We start from the raw sequence: 17,601 nt of genomic DNA on the forward strand, positions 1-17,601 counted from the left end.
ATTACATTTATTAAGTGTACTTGTCTGTAGATACCATTTACAGAATCTATCCATTGGTGTTTCTTTTAAGTATCGACTGGAGCATTTAAACATATTCCAAGAAAGTGATGTGAATTTCTGGGTATGACTCTGGCCATCAGAGCTATCTAAATAACAGGGATTTTCAGAGCCACTATCTGGAAAACTCTCCAGACAACTTGACAGCTCTTTTTCTGTCCTAATATGTCTTGGCAGTTGTCCAGACAGTGGTGCTGAATATCGCTCTATCTGGATAATTTCCCGTTCTGCCTTTGCACTTCCTCAAACAGCCCTGGCACTATCTGGACAGCACTGGGGCAGTGTGCCATAATGTTCAGTGGTTTTATCCAGATAATGCTGCTGAAATTCGATGACTGGCCTAAGGTCAGTAGCATTTATTTGGGTTGCAGATACTGCTACCCAGAAAAACACTTTTGAACATCGAACCAACAGATTATCTGGTTAGCGCCATTTTGCAGGTCCTCCCTCTCTCCGCCCCTTCTCTATATGAAGAGCGTTAGATCACTCAGAGGGATTTTTGCCCAGCACTATCCATATAACCTTTGAAAATATATAGACAGCAGACTTAAATGTTCACTGACCGCAGGTGAATGTATAAGTCCATTTTAAAACTGACCCATGATATTCAGTGCAGTTGGGCTTCCGTTGGTTAAATAGCGTTGAACAGGTCTGGAGTACATACTCGCTGCATTTAGGGTCTTATACAAAGTGGTGGTAAGCCCAACGCAGGCTTACCGCTCACTAAAACGGAAGTACCGCCAAGCTACCACAGCAGCCTGACAGTAGTTCCCGCCCCCAGCACGCACCATTTCCAGCGTTACAAAAACATTTTCATTTTTGTAGCGCCAGTGTGTACCTGGTGGTAATCGGGCAGTGCCCACCCCCCTGAAATGTGCGCGTGGCATGTGCTTCACGTGCCAAACAGCTATTTCTTAAAAAAAAAAGATCTGCCTTTTACCCACTGCGGTAAAAGGGGGCCTCAGCACGCATCGAAAACATGCACTGGCGCCAGCGCAGGCCCCCTTTTGTCGCAGCTCTGTAAAAGGACCCCTACTGAGTGCTGCTGAATATCACTGGCGCACTGCAGGGGTGGAGTCGAGGCAGACCCAGACCTTATTTGGGTACCGCAGATAACCAAGTAGGATCACATAAAAAACATAAAAAGACCCAGTCAACTCCTGGCACTGCAAAAGTCTCAGACATTTAGTGTCAGTTCATGGATTAGCTCAGTGGTGAATATCTGGGGTCTAATTAGTGCTTTAAAAAATGCTGAACGTTTTGGACTGAATTTTGATCTGATAGTTTTAAACTTTAGAAAAACCCACAATGATTATTTTGAATATCTGAAGCACTAGACAACACCCATATTATGTATTAAAGTTTTTATTCCTTGAAGAATATTTTTCAAATCAGAAAGGTGTGGTTAAATATTTAGATAAGAGATCATGTTGCTTTGGAAAATTCAGAAAATAAAGACTTGATTTCTGTATCACATACTAAATTGTTTTAAAAGAGCAGCTGGTTTCAGCAGACAGCATTTATTATTTTTTCAATAATTTAAGACTCCAGCTTTGTACCAATCATAAGGGTTGTAACAAAAGTACAACTCTTAATTTCTGCTAATCCTTCTAAAGAGATAACCGGAACTCAAAATAGCGTCAGCACATATTCCCTTCCCCCCCCCCCCCCCCCTTACAAAATATCTTGTCAGATATCATTCATTGGATGAATTAACAAATATTTACATACGGCCACTCCATAGGCCAGTAAGAATTTTAACGTTGTTTGAACACAGCGTTTGAGGCAAACAGTAGCAAACAGCAGCAGCAAATGTACAAAACTGAATTATCAACCCAGGATATTTATTCACTCTTAGTCAGACTGTTGTGTCTCACCTCTTACATAACATTCAAGTGCGATTTCTCACAGTGCTACCTTGGCAACAAACTAAAAATATCTAGGCAAGGTCTTCCTTTAAGCCTTATTAAAAAGCTCTCTTGGTGATTATCTGGTGTCTGGCAGTCTGCAGAATGGGAAATCACTATGTCAAGGTTGGAAAAAGCTCAAGGGACTTTATCTCCTGCCTATAGAGACTGCAAATTTAACATGATGTCATCTTGTTCTTCTCTAGCTTTAAAATTTACTGTACTTCCAATAAATAAGTCAGTTTGGGATTTTCAGTTAAGCTCATAAACATTCACTTTTTTCACAGTAATTACTGGATGGGGAACCAACACTTTCCATACCATTTAGATTTAACTTCGATCGTATAATAATATCAAAGAAAAAAAAACCTACATTGGTGGTTAATGTAACGATAAAGTGCTATCCTCCCATCTGTATTTCTCATTCTTCTCAGCTCTGTCTTAAAGAAGTGCAAATCTACAAAATTGTCTTTGACATGTTTCATAATTAAGGTGCAACATTAATTTACCTTGGAAAAACTACATTTTACAGCCATATGCATTTAAGCTGAACACAGGAACTACTGAGTAACAAATTTTTAAGATGATGTTGATGCTAGACTTGCATTAACTGAATTATATTGATCCTGCAAAAAGAAGTATTTTAACAACGAAGGCTTTTCGTGCCCGAAAACGGTTCCTCAGAGGAGCTAAAACAGATGAAGGGTATTTTAGAATTTTAGGCTTTTTCCTCAGCCAATAATGGACTGAAAATTATTTTATACAGCAGATAAAAGAGCAGGATCACAAAATACATACAAATTACAAACTGAAGCCACCTTTTGTTGACTGTGGTGTATATTTCTGAGTGCCAGGATTGTTATAACATTTCTCCTTTGATGCAATGGTCAGGCAGTGAGTTCCAGGTGCTCAGGCATTTTCCTTTGCGGACTGCAACCTGTCCTGCCTGGGACTGTCCAGCTCCTCAGCTAGCGGCCCTGTTGCCCCTGGGAAAGCACAGGGGGACGGGGACATAACCTCGTGTTGCAAGGTGGCTGGTGTCAGTGCCGAGGAGAGGCAGGGGATAGCTGCAGTAGCTGCTGCTGAAGGGATCCCAGGGTACAGCAGTGGGATGGGACCTGCTGCCGCCGCTGCTGCTGCTGGATACAGATACTTCTCCAGGCTGTGCTTGTCCAGGAAGGGCAGGTAGGAGGTGGCTGCTGATGGGGAGATAAAGTAGAAGGGCAGGCAGAGAGGCGCTTGCTGGCTAAAGGGAGCACCCCCGAAGGCCATGAGGGAACTGAAAAGGGCAGCATCTGCTCTCAGTGCTGGCTCCATGCTGCCTGAATTCTCCCTCTTAAATCTCTTAGGTGGCAGCTCCTCTATAGGTTCCTTTTTGATTGCAATGTTCCTGGCTGCTTGGGACTTGTTCAGGCTGCTGGCTCCCTCTGCTTTTCCTTCCTGTTTCTCGCTTTCTCCCCCATAGCCGCTGTCCGTGTCCGTATCATTTTCATTCAGCTCCACATTCTGTATCCTCTGGATCACCGGGACACAGTACGCCTGATGCTCTGTTTTGTGGCTGCTGTGATCTTGCATGGATTTTTTGCCCTCAGAGACCTGCTGAGTCAGCAGTGGAGGGCCAGTTAACAACTGGCCAGAGAGTGAGTGCAAATGATTGATGAGCTGGGCACATCTCTGCTCCCTGGGAGTCCAGCTTTCATAACGCGAAAGGTACTGCAAGACTTCTTTGGCACAAGACTGAAATCCAGAATGGAAGGCATCCAAATCTGACTGAATGGGGGATTTCAGAGATCGCTCCCCTGTGACAGGAAAAACAGAGACATTGGCACATATATTGACGGTCACGCTAAGGATTATCATTATTCCCCTCAACTTACTTAAAATCAGTATTAGCAAAAACGCTTGTCTATAATTCTTTAACTTAACACTTCCAATTTGCTGCAGTATCCTTAAAGCTCTTTTTTTCAACCACCTTCACCCCGTGACCAGAAAAAGACTTAAGAAAAATATGCTGATCTGTAAACTTGCAGAAAGTTATACATATATATGTACATTTGAGATGAATGAGATATATTTTATTTCCATATAAACCATAAGGAAAACTATTGCCGTATATATATAGCATGCAGTGAAAGACAGGGTGAGAACCATATTTCCTGGCACCAGACTTACCATTCTGCAAAGCAATTATCTTCTGATGCTGTTGTTCTGTTAAAGCTGTTAAAGCTTTCAAATGCTTCAAAGTTAACTCCAAAACGACAGCCTTTTCCAGATGTCCTAATGTCTTAAAGTGAAAAAAAAAAAAAAAAAAAAAAGAGCAACTGGTTACTTCATGGGCTTAATAGTGGAGTACTGTCACAGTAAATGCATCTCAACAGACCCCTGGAAAGAAACTGATTCTTTTGCGCCTTTTTTTGCATATTGCTCTGGTGGAACTCAGACTTTTATACTTTCCTTCATGCCTGGATACTTTGGAGCAAAACAGCAAACTAATCTGCATTCTTTTTAGGTAATACTTTAATGGTTACTTCTTAATGGTTCTGTCATAATGGTAATTTTCTGTAAGAAGGCAGACAGCATATACCTTACCGTCAGTTTCAGATGTTCGGGCAACAAATCTTTCAGCTGAGCTATACATTCATTAATCCTATCCCGTCTTTTCTTTTCTATCAATCTGTGGGGTAGTTTGTATGTTTCCTGAATATGAAAATGGAAAAGGACACATTACATAATGGAAACTTGAGATGCCTTCAAGTGCAAGCAATTAATCTGCAGGTTTACCTTCTGTACTGTAAGTTATTCAGGACGACGTTTAACATTCAAGGGAGTAAAATGAAAATATCTCAGTAAAGAGCATGCTTGCGTTTTGAAAACCAACGAAGATAATTAACTCGCTAGACCGTTTATTAGAAGCTGCAACATTAAGCTTCAAAAACTTAGTCTTACCTTGCTTTCATCACGCTTCATGCCTCTTTTGGGTTTGCAGATATACAGGGACGGATAGTCCACTCTGTAAGGTACAGACGGAATATAATTAGTTCTGGCTGTATTTTCCACTTTGAATAGGAAATGCCTTCATTGGCAAAATGCACAGGCACCTTACCCTATGAAATCTCTGTGCTCCAGCAACTGTCTTTCCTGCAAACGAGGAATTCCTTCGTCCATGTTTGGGAAGAGCTGGGGGGTTTTATTTGTAAATTGGTAGTCGTGGACGATCGCGCTGAAACCGTGCACATCCAGACTTCTGCAATTTAAAGTGAGCCCCAGTTTCCAGACTGCGCTCTAGCACACTGCTGCTGCTTCTTTGCAGGAAAACAAATGGCTGCAAAAGTCCTAGATTGACTTAGAGGCGCCACCTATTGGTGTGAAAAGATAGCAGACAGAAAAAGCAGACGCTGCTCAGAACAAAGAATTTTAAACAGAGACAGTTTTCCCTTAGGCGTTAACACGTATAAAAATATTAGACGAGGGCTTTCGTACATAATGTAAGCATTTGCAAATTAATGCAGTTTCTTTGGTATCAAAATGTTTACTCACCCAATAAAAAAGGTTAATGGCTGTCATACCTCTTGTGTTTGCTACCGGTTAGATGTCTTAGACATGAAGAGTGTCCTATATTCAAATTATGGCTATAAAAACTAGGGACAACTTCTTGAGGCATATTATACTCAGAACTGTTCCCCTGTACTCTAAATTCAGTAGAGAGTAAACATGAATGGATCCTAATACCTTTCCTGATACTCAAGATTTCTTTCTTTTTTTTTTTTTTTTTGTAAGAAGTGGGGAAAACATGCAAAGCACAGCTCATGATATTCTTTCCAAACCCTCAGTGTGCAACTCATTGCATTTTGGCATGCAAATGGTGCTATTCTATAAAACTGCATACAAATTTTCAGAATGTCCCTGTTCTGCCCATGCCCCTCCCCTGGCCATGTCCCACAAGAACATAAGAATATCCATACTGGGTCAGACCAATGGTCCATCTAGCCCAGTATTCTGCTTCCAACAGTGGCCAATCCAGGTCACAAGTACCTGGCAGAAAACCTATTAGTAGCATGATTCCATGCTACCAATCCCAGGGCAAGCAGTGGCTTTTCCCATGTCCATTTCAATAACAGACTATGGACTTTTCCTTCAGGAACTTGTCCAAACTTTTTAAAAACCCAGATATGCTAAGCGCTATTACTGCATCCTGTGCAGCGAGTTTCAGAGCTTAACTATTCTTTGAGTGAAAAAATATTTCCTCCTATTTGTTTTAAAAGTATTCCATGCAATTTCATGGAGTGTCCCCTGGTCTTTGTACTTTTTGAAAAAGTAAAAAATCGATTCACTTTTACCTGTTCCTACACCACTCAGGCTTTTGTAGATCTCAATCATACCCCCCCCCCCCTCAGCCGTCTCTTTTCCAAGCTGAGCCCTAACCTCTTCAGTCTTTCCTCATATGAGAAGAGTTCCATCCCCTTTAAGATTTTGATCGCTCTTCTTTGAACCTTTTCTAATTCCGCTCTATTACTTTTTTTGAGATACGTCGACCAGAATTGAACACAATACTCAATTAAGTGCACATATTGATTGTTAAAGCCCTATAATTCATACTTGATAGCTCATTAACTAATTTAATTGCATGCACATCTTGGGGTGTAGGTATAATGCTATATATAAGGCTCCAGCTGCAGTAGTAAACTTTTAGACACCTACCAGCAATGATCTGGGAAGTCATGTGCCCGTGGTCCACCTCACACCATCAGATCTCCAGTTTTAGTAGTATTTTAGAACAGACTGTGCTGACATAGAGGGTCGTCAAGTCGCAGGAGGAATGTGAACGATTACAGGAGGACCTTGCGAGACTGGGAGAATGGGCGTGCAAGTGGCAGATGAAGTTCAATGTTGACAAGTGCAAAGTGATGCATGTGGGTAAGAGGAACCCGAATTATAGCTACGTCTTGCAAGGTTCCGCGTTAGGAGTTACGGATCAAGAAAGGGATCTGGGTGTCGTCGTCGATGATACGCTGAAACCTTCTGCTCAGTGTGCTGCTGCGGCTAGGAAAGCAAATAGAATGTTGGGTGTTATTAGGAAGGGTATGGAGTCCAGGTGTGCGGATGTTATAATGCCGTTGTATCGCTCCATGGTGCGACCGCACCTGGAGTATTGTGTTCAGTACTGGTCTCCGTATCTCAAAAAAGATATAGTAGAATTGGAAAAGGTACAGCGAAGGGCGACGAAAATGATAGTGGGGATGGGACGACTTTCCTATGAAGAGAGGCTGAGAAGGCTAGGGCTTTTCAGCTTGGAGAAGAGACGGCTGAGGGGAGATATGATAGAAGTGTATAAAATAATGAGTGGAATGGATCGGGTGGATGTGAAGCGACTGTTCACGCTATCCAAAAATAATAGGACTAGAGGGCATGAGTTGAAGCTACAGTGTGGTAAATTTAAAACGAATCGGAGAAACTTTTTCTTCACCCAACGTGTAATTAGACTCTGGAATTCGTTGCCGGAGAACGTGGTACGGGCGGTTAGCTTGACGGAGTTTAAAAAGGGGTTAGATAGATTCCTAAAGGACAAGTCCATAGACCGCTATTAAATGGACTTGGAAAAATTCCGCATTTTTAGGTATAACTTGTCTGGAATGTTTTTACGTTTGGGGAGCGTGCCAGGTGCCCTTGACCTGGATTGGCCACTGTCGGTGACAGGATGCTGGGCTAGATGGACCTTTGGTCTTTCCCAGTATGGCACTACTTATGTACTTATGTACTTATGTACTTATGGATGTTTATGCATTGAGTATGGGTAGCATAAACATCCATTTTATTATTTGTTACATTTGTATCCCACATTTTCCCACCTATTTGCAGGCTCAATGTGGCTTACATAGTATCGTAAAGGTGATCGCCAATACCGGTATGAACAAATACAGAGTGATGTTTTGGTAGAGTAAAGTTCATGTGTGACAGACACATTTGGGAATCGCAAGGAGGAAGAGTTATGTCCAGTACGAGCTTTGGTTTTGTTGTGTTGCTGGGTTAAGGCATTTAAGTTGGATCGTTAGGGTATGCCTTTTTGAACAGGTTAGTTTTCAGTAATTTCTGGAAGTTTAGGTGGTCATATGTTGTTTTCATGGCACTTGGTAATGCATTCCATAGTTGTGTGCTTATATAGGAGAAGCTGGATGCATAGGTTGATTTGCATTTGAGGCCTTTGCAGCTTGGGTAGTGGAGATTTAGGTATGTTCGTGTTGATCTTGATGTGTTTCTGGTTGGTAGGTCTATGAGGTCTGTCATGTATCCCGGGGCTTCGCCATAGATGATTTTATGAACCAGGGTGCAGATTTTGAACGCAATACATTCTTTGATTGGGAGCCAGTGCAGTTTTTCTCGTAGGGGTTTGGCGCTTTCGAATCTCATTTTTGCAAATATGAGCCTAGCTGCTGTGTTTTGAGCAGTTTGGAGTTTCTTTATGATTTGTTCTTTGTATCCCACATAGATTCCATTGCAGTAGTCTAGATGGCTTAGAGGGGCATAATCGAACGCGAACGCCCATCTCCATGGGCGTCTATCTCCGAGAACGGGTACATGAAGGGGTTGGACAAACCGTATTTTCGGAAAAAATGGGTGTCCATCTTTTTTCCGATAATATGGTTTGTGCCTGGCAAATGCATCGGATTTGTGCGGATTTGAGCTGGGTGGTTTCGTTTTTCAGCGATAATGGAAACCAAAGGCGCCCAGCTCAAAAACGACCAAATCCACGGCATTGGTTCGTGGGAGGGGCCAGGATTTGTAGTGCACTGGTCCCCCTCACATGCCAGGACACCAACCGGGTACCCTAAGGGGCACATGTAACAATTTAAAATAAAAAGTTAACTACCTCTGAAGTCCTTAGCTCCCTTCCTTTGGGTGCTGAGCCCCCCCAAATCCCCCCCCAAAACCCACTGCCCACAATTCTACACCATTACCATAGCCCTTATGGCTGAAGGGGGGCACCTAGATGTGGGTACAGTGGGTTTTGGGGGCGGTTTGGAGAGCTCCCATTTACCACCACAAGTGTAACAGGTAGGGGGGGATGGGCCTGGGTCCACCTGCCTGAAGTCCACTGCACCCACTAACAACTGCTCCAGGGACCTGCATACTGTTGTGATGGAGCTGGGTATGACATTTGAGGCTGGCATACAGGCTGGAAAAAAAAGTTGTTAAAGTTGTTTTTTTTAGTGGGAGAGGGTTAGTGACCACTGGGGGAGTCAGGGGTGGTCATCCCCGATTCCCTCCGGTGGTCATCTGGTCATTTAGGGCACTTTTTTGGAACTTGTTCGTGAAAAAAAAGGGTCCAAAAAAAGTGACCCAAATTCATGCTAAAAACGCCTTTCTTTTTTCGATTATCGGCCGAGGACGCCCATCTCTCCTCGGCCGATAAACACGCCCCAGTCCCACCTTCACCACGCCTCTGACACGCCCTCGTCAACTTTGGCCGTTTCTGCAACAGATTGCAGTTGAAGACGCCCAAAATCGGCTTTCGATTATACTGATTTGGACGCCCACGGGAGAAAGACGCCCATCTCCCGATTTGGGTCGAAATATGGGCGTCTTTCTCTTTCGAAAATAAGCTGGTTAGTACCATAGATTGTATCAAGTTCGAAATATTTCCCTCGGGAAAAAAGGTTTCACTCGTTTGAGCTTCCACGTTGTGTGGAACATTTTCTTTGTTGTAGCTTTCACGTGGCTCTCTAGCGTGAGATTTCGGTCAATTGTAACTCTAAGAATTTTCAGGCTGTATGAGATAGGGAGGGTGTAATCTGGGGTGGTTATGTTGGTGGATTTGTTCGTGTTGTATTGGGATGAGAGGATGAAACAGTGTGTTTTTTCCGTGTTAAGTTTTAGTTGAAATGCATTCGCCCATGAGTTCATGACGTTCAAGCTGAGTTTGATTTCATTGGTGATTTCTGTTAGATCATGTTTGTAAGGGATGTATATTGTGACATCATCTGCGTAAATGAAAGGGTTAAGGCCTTGATTAGATAAGGACTTGGCTAGTGGGGTCATGTTTTTCAAGCTGCCACATAGTAACATAGTAACATCGTAGATGACGGCAGAAAAAGACCTGCACGGTCCACCCAGTCTGCCCAACAAGATAAACTCATATGTGCCATTTTTTGTGTATACCTTACCTTGATTTGTACCTGTCTTTTTCAGGGCACAGACCATATAAGTCTGCCCAGCACTATCCCCACCTCCCAACCACCAGCCCTGTCTCCCACCGCTGGCTAAGCTTCTGGGGATCCCTTCCTTCTGAGTTATCTTTATGATCTTAGATGTATAAGCAGTTATTATTCTGACACTTGTCCTAATGACCAGTTTTCCTTTTAAGTTTTGATTGGGGGAACCACTTGGGGATTAAAGGGACAATTCCCCCCAATCTCTCTGGTGGAGTGCTGCTCAGTGGCAGCTGTTTCCCAAATCCTAAATGTGCTTGGTAGCAGCTATAACACCCAGCATTGATCTGTTAGGACACAGATGTTTAGTCCCCTTCTAAAATGGGGAAAAAACATCTATGAGATTGACACACCCTAGTCCCACTCATACCTTGCCCCTTTCAGTTGCATGCACTTGGGTTTGAGATGTGCATATCCCGGCTTTATACAATGGGAACTTAGGGGCCCTTCTACTAAGCCGTATAAGCGTCTATACACGCCCAACACGTGCCAAATGGAGTTACCGCCTGATTACCGCGTGGCTGTTGCGGTAATTTCATTTCTGGTGCTCATCTGATACACACGTCTGAAAAATATATTTTATTTTCCGGCGCGCATAGCGGACACGCACCAAGTGGCATTTGGCACACATAGGTCATTACCGCCCGGTTACCACGTGTCTTTACTGCTAAGTCAATGGCTGGTGGTAAGGTCTCATACCCAAAATGGACGCACGGCAATTTTCATTTTGCCACACGTGCATTTTTAGAGCAAACAGTGTTAGGCATCAGGAACAATCTATGCTCAGCACTATTCTATAAAAATGTCATTGCCACTGCCATGTTCCGCAACTTGATGATCTGACACACCTTTCTTCTCCTGTGGGTTGCGACCCGCTCTCCTGCTGCACTTTCTGTGCCAGCCAGTTTTGGCTTCCTAGAGTGCATGTGTGTGCCAAAGAACCTTTTTTAAAGGGGTGGGTGCTGGAGTGCTGGACACACGCTATGGGCATCACTTCCAGGCTGGGGCATATATTAGATAGCTCCTGACTCTCTGTGTTTGCAACAGGTCTCTTGGCTTTGCCTAGTGAGTGCTGCAGCTCTGTCTCTTGCCTAGACTCCTGCCTTACCTTTTGTCTTGAACTCCAGACTTTCTTGCCCTGCCTCCAGTTGCCTTGCCTTGCCTTGTCTCCAGCCTTGCCTTGCCTGGCCTGGTTTCCAGCATGCCTTATCCTGTCTCCAGTTGCCTGCCTTGTCTTCAGCCTACTTTGCCTTGCCTCCTGTTTGTCTGTCTTGCCTTATTTCCAGCCTGCCTGCCTAGCTTTGTCTCCAGCTCTAGCCTAGCCTTCAGTTCCTGCCAAGTCTTCAGTTTCAGCTGAGCCTAGTGCCTAGTTCTGTCTGACCTGTGCCTAGTCCAAATGACTTGGGTTGACTGGGTAATGCCAACTCAGCTGCAGCCCAGTGGTGCACCTTTCCTGAATTGTGACAAATTGCAAAGGCCATGAGCTTGGGTGAGTCATCTGCTGTGCAGCTGTTCCAGCAACTGGCTCTCCAGGCCCAACAGCTTGCAGACTCTGTTTGGGACTTGTCTGCCCGAATGGACCACTACCAGATGTTGGTGGCACAACAGGCTCAGGTTCTTCCAGTTCCAGACCCATCCCCAGAATCCACTTCTATAACTCCTGGTATTCAACTAGTGGCTCTGCCTAGACATGACAGGAACTTCAAAAACTGTAGAGGGCTCATCATCCAATGTCTGATAATTTTTTAACTCTTAAGCTGGAGACTACATTATCTCCCTGCTATCTGGCCAAGCTCATGCATGGGCTTCTCCACTTTTGGAATGGAATGATTCAGTGCTCAATGATCTTCACACTTTCCTGGTGCAATTCAGGAGGGTCTTTGAGGAACCAGGGAAGGTCACATTGGCAGTTTCCAAGCTTCTTAGACTGAAGCAGGGGACATGGACTGTAGGGAATAATGCTATACAATTCCTCACTTTAGCTTTGGAACTAAACTGGTACGAGAGTCTTGTCGTGGCCTTTTGGCAGGGGTTGGCACCCCAAATCAAGGACAAGCTGGCAGGATGGTACCTTCCTACTGCACTGGATGACCTTATCAGTCTATGTAATCTGGTTAATATCCGGTTCCAAGACCAAGCTTGGAAACAACAACCTTCTGGAAAGATGGTTCAACGGGCCTCTAGCTTTCAGCAATGCACATGCATCCCTAGCCAAGGTGGCCTATCTCTTGACTGTGAGGAATCCATGCAGGTGGACTCCTCCCCTATCTCCGTGCAGGAAAAGCAGAGGTGGTGGATATTGAATTTACTATAGTGAAAAAAGACATTATGTACTTAAATGCCCTAAGAAGTCTGGACCAAGTCTAGTTTTGGCTGGAGGTGCAGTGCTAGGCCTGCCCTCCGGGACTCATACTCAATTTCTAGTCCTGGCAGTGCTGGATTTAGATCAAGGGAAGAAAAGTATTGAGGTTAGATTCTGGAGCAGATGGGAATTTCATAGATGAAGCTCTTGTTCGACATTTTAAAATTCCTACCCAGGATTTACCTAAGACCAGTCCGGACTCCTCAGCATATGGAAATATTCAAGGGCATCTTAAAACCCAAATGGTTCCTCTATGTCTGAGCATAAATGGCCACAGGGAGGCCATCGTTCTTTATGTCCTCTGGACATCCGTGAAGCCCATCGTCTTGGGGTTACCATGGCTACAGAAATACAACCCAACTATAGACTGGGAAAGAGGCAAAATTACAGCCTGGAGTGATACCTGTCATTAATGTTGTTTGGACTCTGTGATGCCTGCCGTCACCTTAGCCACTGCAGATATAAGTATTCTGGATCATCTGCCCTGGACCTGTGGGGTCCAGGCCAAGATATGCCCGAGCATGAAGCAGAGACTCATCCTCCAAGCCAAGATGGCCCTATGGATCTCCTACTGGGAAAGGTGCCTCTTTAGGGTAAGGCGTGCTCATTCTTAGCATCCGACACCCAGGTTATGACTGACTACAGGGTAGAGACCTTCCGAGTGGACCTCCTTAACCTCCCACTTCTTGTATCACGCCGATGAACCGGGGCGTAGCCACGGAAGGGCGTGGGCCCACCCAATTTGGGGTCAGGCCCGCCCAGCAGTAGTGTTCCTGCACAGCGATTCTGGTCGCAGGCTCGGCTCGCAGCGATTCCCACATGCTGCCTGCTGCTCAACAATCTCCTTGCAGCTACTAAGCACTAACCCGGAAGCCTCTCCTCTGCCGCACCTTGACTGGGCAGAAACCGGAAGTTGTGGCAGAGGATAGACTTCTGGGTTAGCGCTTAGTAGCTGCAAGGAAATTGTTGAGCGTCAGCCGGCAGGCAGCGTGTGGGAATCGCTGCGAGCCGAGCCAGCAACCGGAATCGCTGCGAGCTACAGGAACACTGCTGCTGGGCGGGCCTGCAAGGAGGGTGAGGGAAGATGGGGTGAAAGTTGCTGCATGGGGGAAGGGATGATGGGGAAAAGATGTTGCATGGGGGAGGGAAGACGGGAGACAGCAGCTGCACAGGGGGGAGGGAAGATGGAAGGAAAGATGTTGCACAGGGGGGAGGGAAGATGGAAAGATGAGGCATGGTGGGTGGGGGAGATGCTGCACGGGGAAGAAGGGAGAGATGCAGCAAAGGGGTGGAGGGGTGAGTAAGGGAGAAGTCTTGGCTGCATATGAGGTGGAAGGGAGTGAGACACGCTGCATAGAGAGGGGATAGGTGGTGAGAGGGGAAGGAATGTTGAACATAGGGGTGGAGGGAAGGGAGAAATGTTAGACATGATGGTAGAGGGGAGGAAGGGAGAGATGCTGTATGGGTAGGGGAGAGAGATGTTGGATCCAGAACACAAAGGAGAGAGAGAGAGAGAGATGGTGGACAGTGGGAATGAGAGGGGGAGATAGACATGGGGGTGGATGAGAGGGAGGGAGAGGTACACAGTAGGTGGTGAGGGGGGAAATGCTGGGCCATGGGGGAGATGACAGGAAGGAAGAGAGAAGGGGCAGGAAAATATAAGGCTACCAGGGTGGGGTGGGGAGGGGATCAGATGCTGGTTAGAAGGGTGGAGGGAGGAAGACGATGGGAATGGTGGAACCCTGTGGGAGAGGCCAAGAGGGGGAGGAGGGGTGGCAAGGAAATGAATGAGAGATAGTGATTACAGAGGGTAGAAGTATGGTAATGGGGAGTAGATTAAAGATAAAAGAGAAAGTAGGGATGGGGAGGAGTAAGATGGGGAATGGGAGAGCTAGTGGGTGAAAGAAGAAGATGGAAATTTGATAGGTAGTTGAACAGTAAAAAGGAGATGAAGAAGGGTGAGAGAGAGGCAGAAAAGAGCTAAAAAAGGAATGATCAATATGTCAGAGGCAGGAATAGTGAGGCAACAAACAGGAGAAAAGACAAATGGACTGCAGCCGCTGGAAGAAGAATTAGCAGATGACAGAGAGAAAGCAGAAAAGAGAAATTGGAACCAGCAAGATGGAAAAATAAAATGTCCAGACAACAAAGGTAGAAAAAAAGCATTTTATTTTGAATGATTTAAATGGAATATGTTAGTTTTTGGAAATGTGCATAGCAAATGTCTTTGTATTGTGTTCTGTAGAAAAGGAAATGCATCCCTGTTTTATGTCTCCAGTGTTGCAGTAATGCTATGTTTAACTTCTTGGGGTTCCCTTTCAATTTTTGTCTAAATATTTTTATTTCTAATTTATGACACCTTGTTCTGTATTTGGTGAGGGTCTGTTGGTGTGATAGTAATGGCAGGTGGGAAATTGGAGGGGAGGCAAAGAGGAGAGGGAATCGGGGAGGGGAGCCCTCCTTTATTTTCTGACCTGGGCCCAAGCAGATCTAACACCAATCCTAACCCTTGCTGTATAGCTGGTGAGGATTCCCAGGCATCCCCAGCTAAGGACCTCCTCCAAAGGCGGCCAGAACTCCCTTCTACCAAGCTCTGGCAACAGCATCCTTGAGCCATCGACAGCTAAGCATGTGTGGGGTGCTGGCATCAGTGGCTTAGGGTCATTGCTGTTGTCCGCCAAGCTTGGTAAAAGAGAGTTCTGGCCACCTTCAGAGAAAGTCTTCAGCTGACTGAGCTTGAGGATCCTCATTAGCTAAAGTATTTATATTTTGAGGTGGAGGTAGGGCGGAGCAGAGAAAATGTTGTGCCTACCCACTTTGGGCTCAGGCCCACCCAAAACGGCTGTCTGACTACACCACTGCGATGAACCAAACTGTGGGTATGAGGTCCACGACATCACTGATTCCTGGAGGGCCTACAGTCTCAAGGATTGCTCATGGAAGTCTGCTAGCCACCATCTTTTTCCGCTGCTCCATTGTCTGTTTCCATATAAACCCAAGTCAGTACTATGGAGAGGAGGATTTTTGGGGAGGAGGTACTGTCATGGCAACTGCTGTGTTTTGTGCCACAACGCACCTTCCTTCTCCTGTAGTTGGGCTCCACATCAGTTCTGTGGGTGGCGGCCCACTCTCCTGCTGTACTTCCTGTGCTGGTGGATGCTGGCTTCCTAGGGCACGCACCAAAGAACCTTGTTTAAAGGGGCAGGTGCTAGAGCACCAGACTCATACAGTGGACATCACTTCTTGGCTGGGGCATATATTAGGTAGCTCCTAACTCTCTGTGTTTGTCTTTGCAACAGGTCTCTCAGCTGTGCGTAGTGTGTATTGTTGCCCTGTCTCCTGCCTAGACTCCTGCCTTGCCTTTGTCCTTGAGTCTGCCATGCCCTACCTCCAGTTGCCTTGCCTTGCATTGTCTCCACCTTTGCCTTGCCTGGTCTCAAGCCTGTCTTGCCCTGTCTCCAGTTGTTGGTCTTGCCTTGACAACAGCCTTGCCTTTCCCTGCCTCCAGTTGCCTGCCTTGCCTTGGCTAGCCTTGCCTGGTTTTCAGCCTGCCTTGCCCTGCTTCCAGTTGCCTTCCTTGCCTTGTCTCCAGCCTGCCCTGCCTCCTGTTTGCCTGCCTTGTCTACAGCATGTCTGCCTAGCCTTGTCTCCAGCTCCAGCCTAGCCTTCAGTTCCTGCCGAGTCTTCAGTTCCAGCTGAGCCTTGTCTCCAACTCCAGCTAAGCATTGTGCCTAGTTTTGTGTGGCCTGTGCCTAGTTTGGATGACTTGCCTGCTTCCAGTTGAGGCCCAGCTAACCCTCAGGCAAGGTGGGCTCACCTTTCCTGAATCGTGACGAAAAAGTAGTCTAGTCTGAGTGCTCTTCATAGAATAGCATTTAGTTCGGATTACCCCTCTCATGGCCATGCCCCCTTTTTGGTCTACACACTACGAAAGTTGGGCACCCATCGTTATAGAATAGTGCATAGGCAGATGCATGCACAAATGCTAATTGGTGCCAATTATCATCAATAATTGGTTGTTAGTACCCAATCAGTGGGTGCTAACGATGTGTTAATTAAATAAGTTGTGTATGCATTTCTGGATCGCGCCCAACTTTGGGCAACCCTTATAGAATCCAGGAGTATAAGGGGACATACACACACATATAACTTACAGTATTCTGTAAGTTGCCACACAAGTAGGAGCCCTGTCTATGTCCCACACTTGTTTTGTCCCCGTATCACAACGTGAAAAATTATATTTTTTTTAGGAGAAATTTTTCAAAAAACATGCTAGTCCACTATGTGCCAAACAGTTTATGAAAGAGTAAAGTGCAAACAAAACCACTTAGCTCAAAGCAGTAACGTGGAAGGGCTTCCCTGCCCAACGGACCTGTTTCGCTGGTGGGCTTCTTCAGGGGAAAGGACGCCCAATAAACTAGCACTGCTCAAGTGGCTAATGCAAAAGTCACAGACCAGACAGACTAGCGGCTCTGAAAGTCGCGTTGTGGTAGGGGGTTGGTTGATGACCGATGATTAAACTGTGGTGACTCTCTATGAGTAATTTCAGCAATTTTGCTGTGTGTTACCTGTCTGAGGTCTTTGCTTCCCCTTCACTTATTCTGATATCCTACATGCTGTAAGAATTAACTCCCTTGTATATGACTGTTGTATAACACAAATTCTAGCGAAGTTTCTCCCTCTTTTTTTGCTTGTTAGCTGGGTATAAATGTAACAAATAAAATAAAATAAATAAATAAAATATCACTGTATTAAATTTTGAAATGTGAACCTTTATCAGGTCTGACACTCCTCCTGGATCATCTGGGGATGCTGTAGGGGCAGCATTTATTAGCACTATTGGAGGAGGAGGGGAGCTGTGACCCTTGTGTAAAGAGTATACACAATGGTAGGATTAGGAGGACTCAGGATTGCTTGGTTTCAAGAAAGATTCCTGGTTTATGGCTTCTGATTGAGGGCCATCATTGCAATAAATAGATTGGGTAAGTTGTGAGGAGGGAGCAAAGAAAATAGGGAGAGAGAGAATCCCAGGATGGTTGCAGGGCTGACCAATCTGTTAGTCAAGACTAGG

At 45.2% G+C, this 17,601-nt stretch overlaps 1 protein-coding gene across 1 annotated transcript; it reads right to left on the minus strand.

Annotated features, from left to right (window-relative positions):
- Positions 1 to 1,420: 1,420 nt before the first annotated feature.
- Positions 1,421 to 5,294, minus strand: BHLHE41 (basic helix-loop-helix family member e41). Its single transcript, XM_030215025.1, has 5 exons — positions 5,068 to 5,294; positions 4,911 to 4,974; positions 4,554 to 4,661; positions 4,137 to 4,248; positions 1,421 to 3,763 (listed from the first exon to the last, which is right to left on the minus strand). The coding sequence occupies exons 1-5, from the start codon at positions 5,127 to 5,129 to the stop codon at positions 2,874 to 2,876; spliced, it is 1,236 nt and encodes a 411-aa protein (XP_030070885.1). The 5' UTR covers positions 5,130 to 5,294; the 3' UTR covers positions 1,421 to 2,873.
- Between the last annotated feature and the right edge of the window lie 12,307 nt (positions 5,295 to 17,601).

Source organism: Microcaecilia unicolor, chromosome 9 (genome assembly GCF_901765095.1).
Source record: "Microcaecilia unicolor chromosome 9, aMicUni1.1, whole genome shotgun sequence".
Lineage (NCBI taxonomy): Eukaryota > Metazoa > Chordata > Amphibia > Gymnophiona > Siphonopidae > Microcaecilia > Microcaecilia unicolor.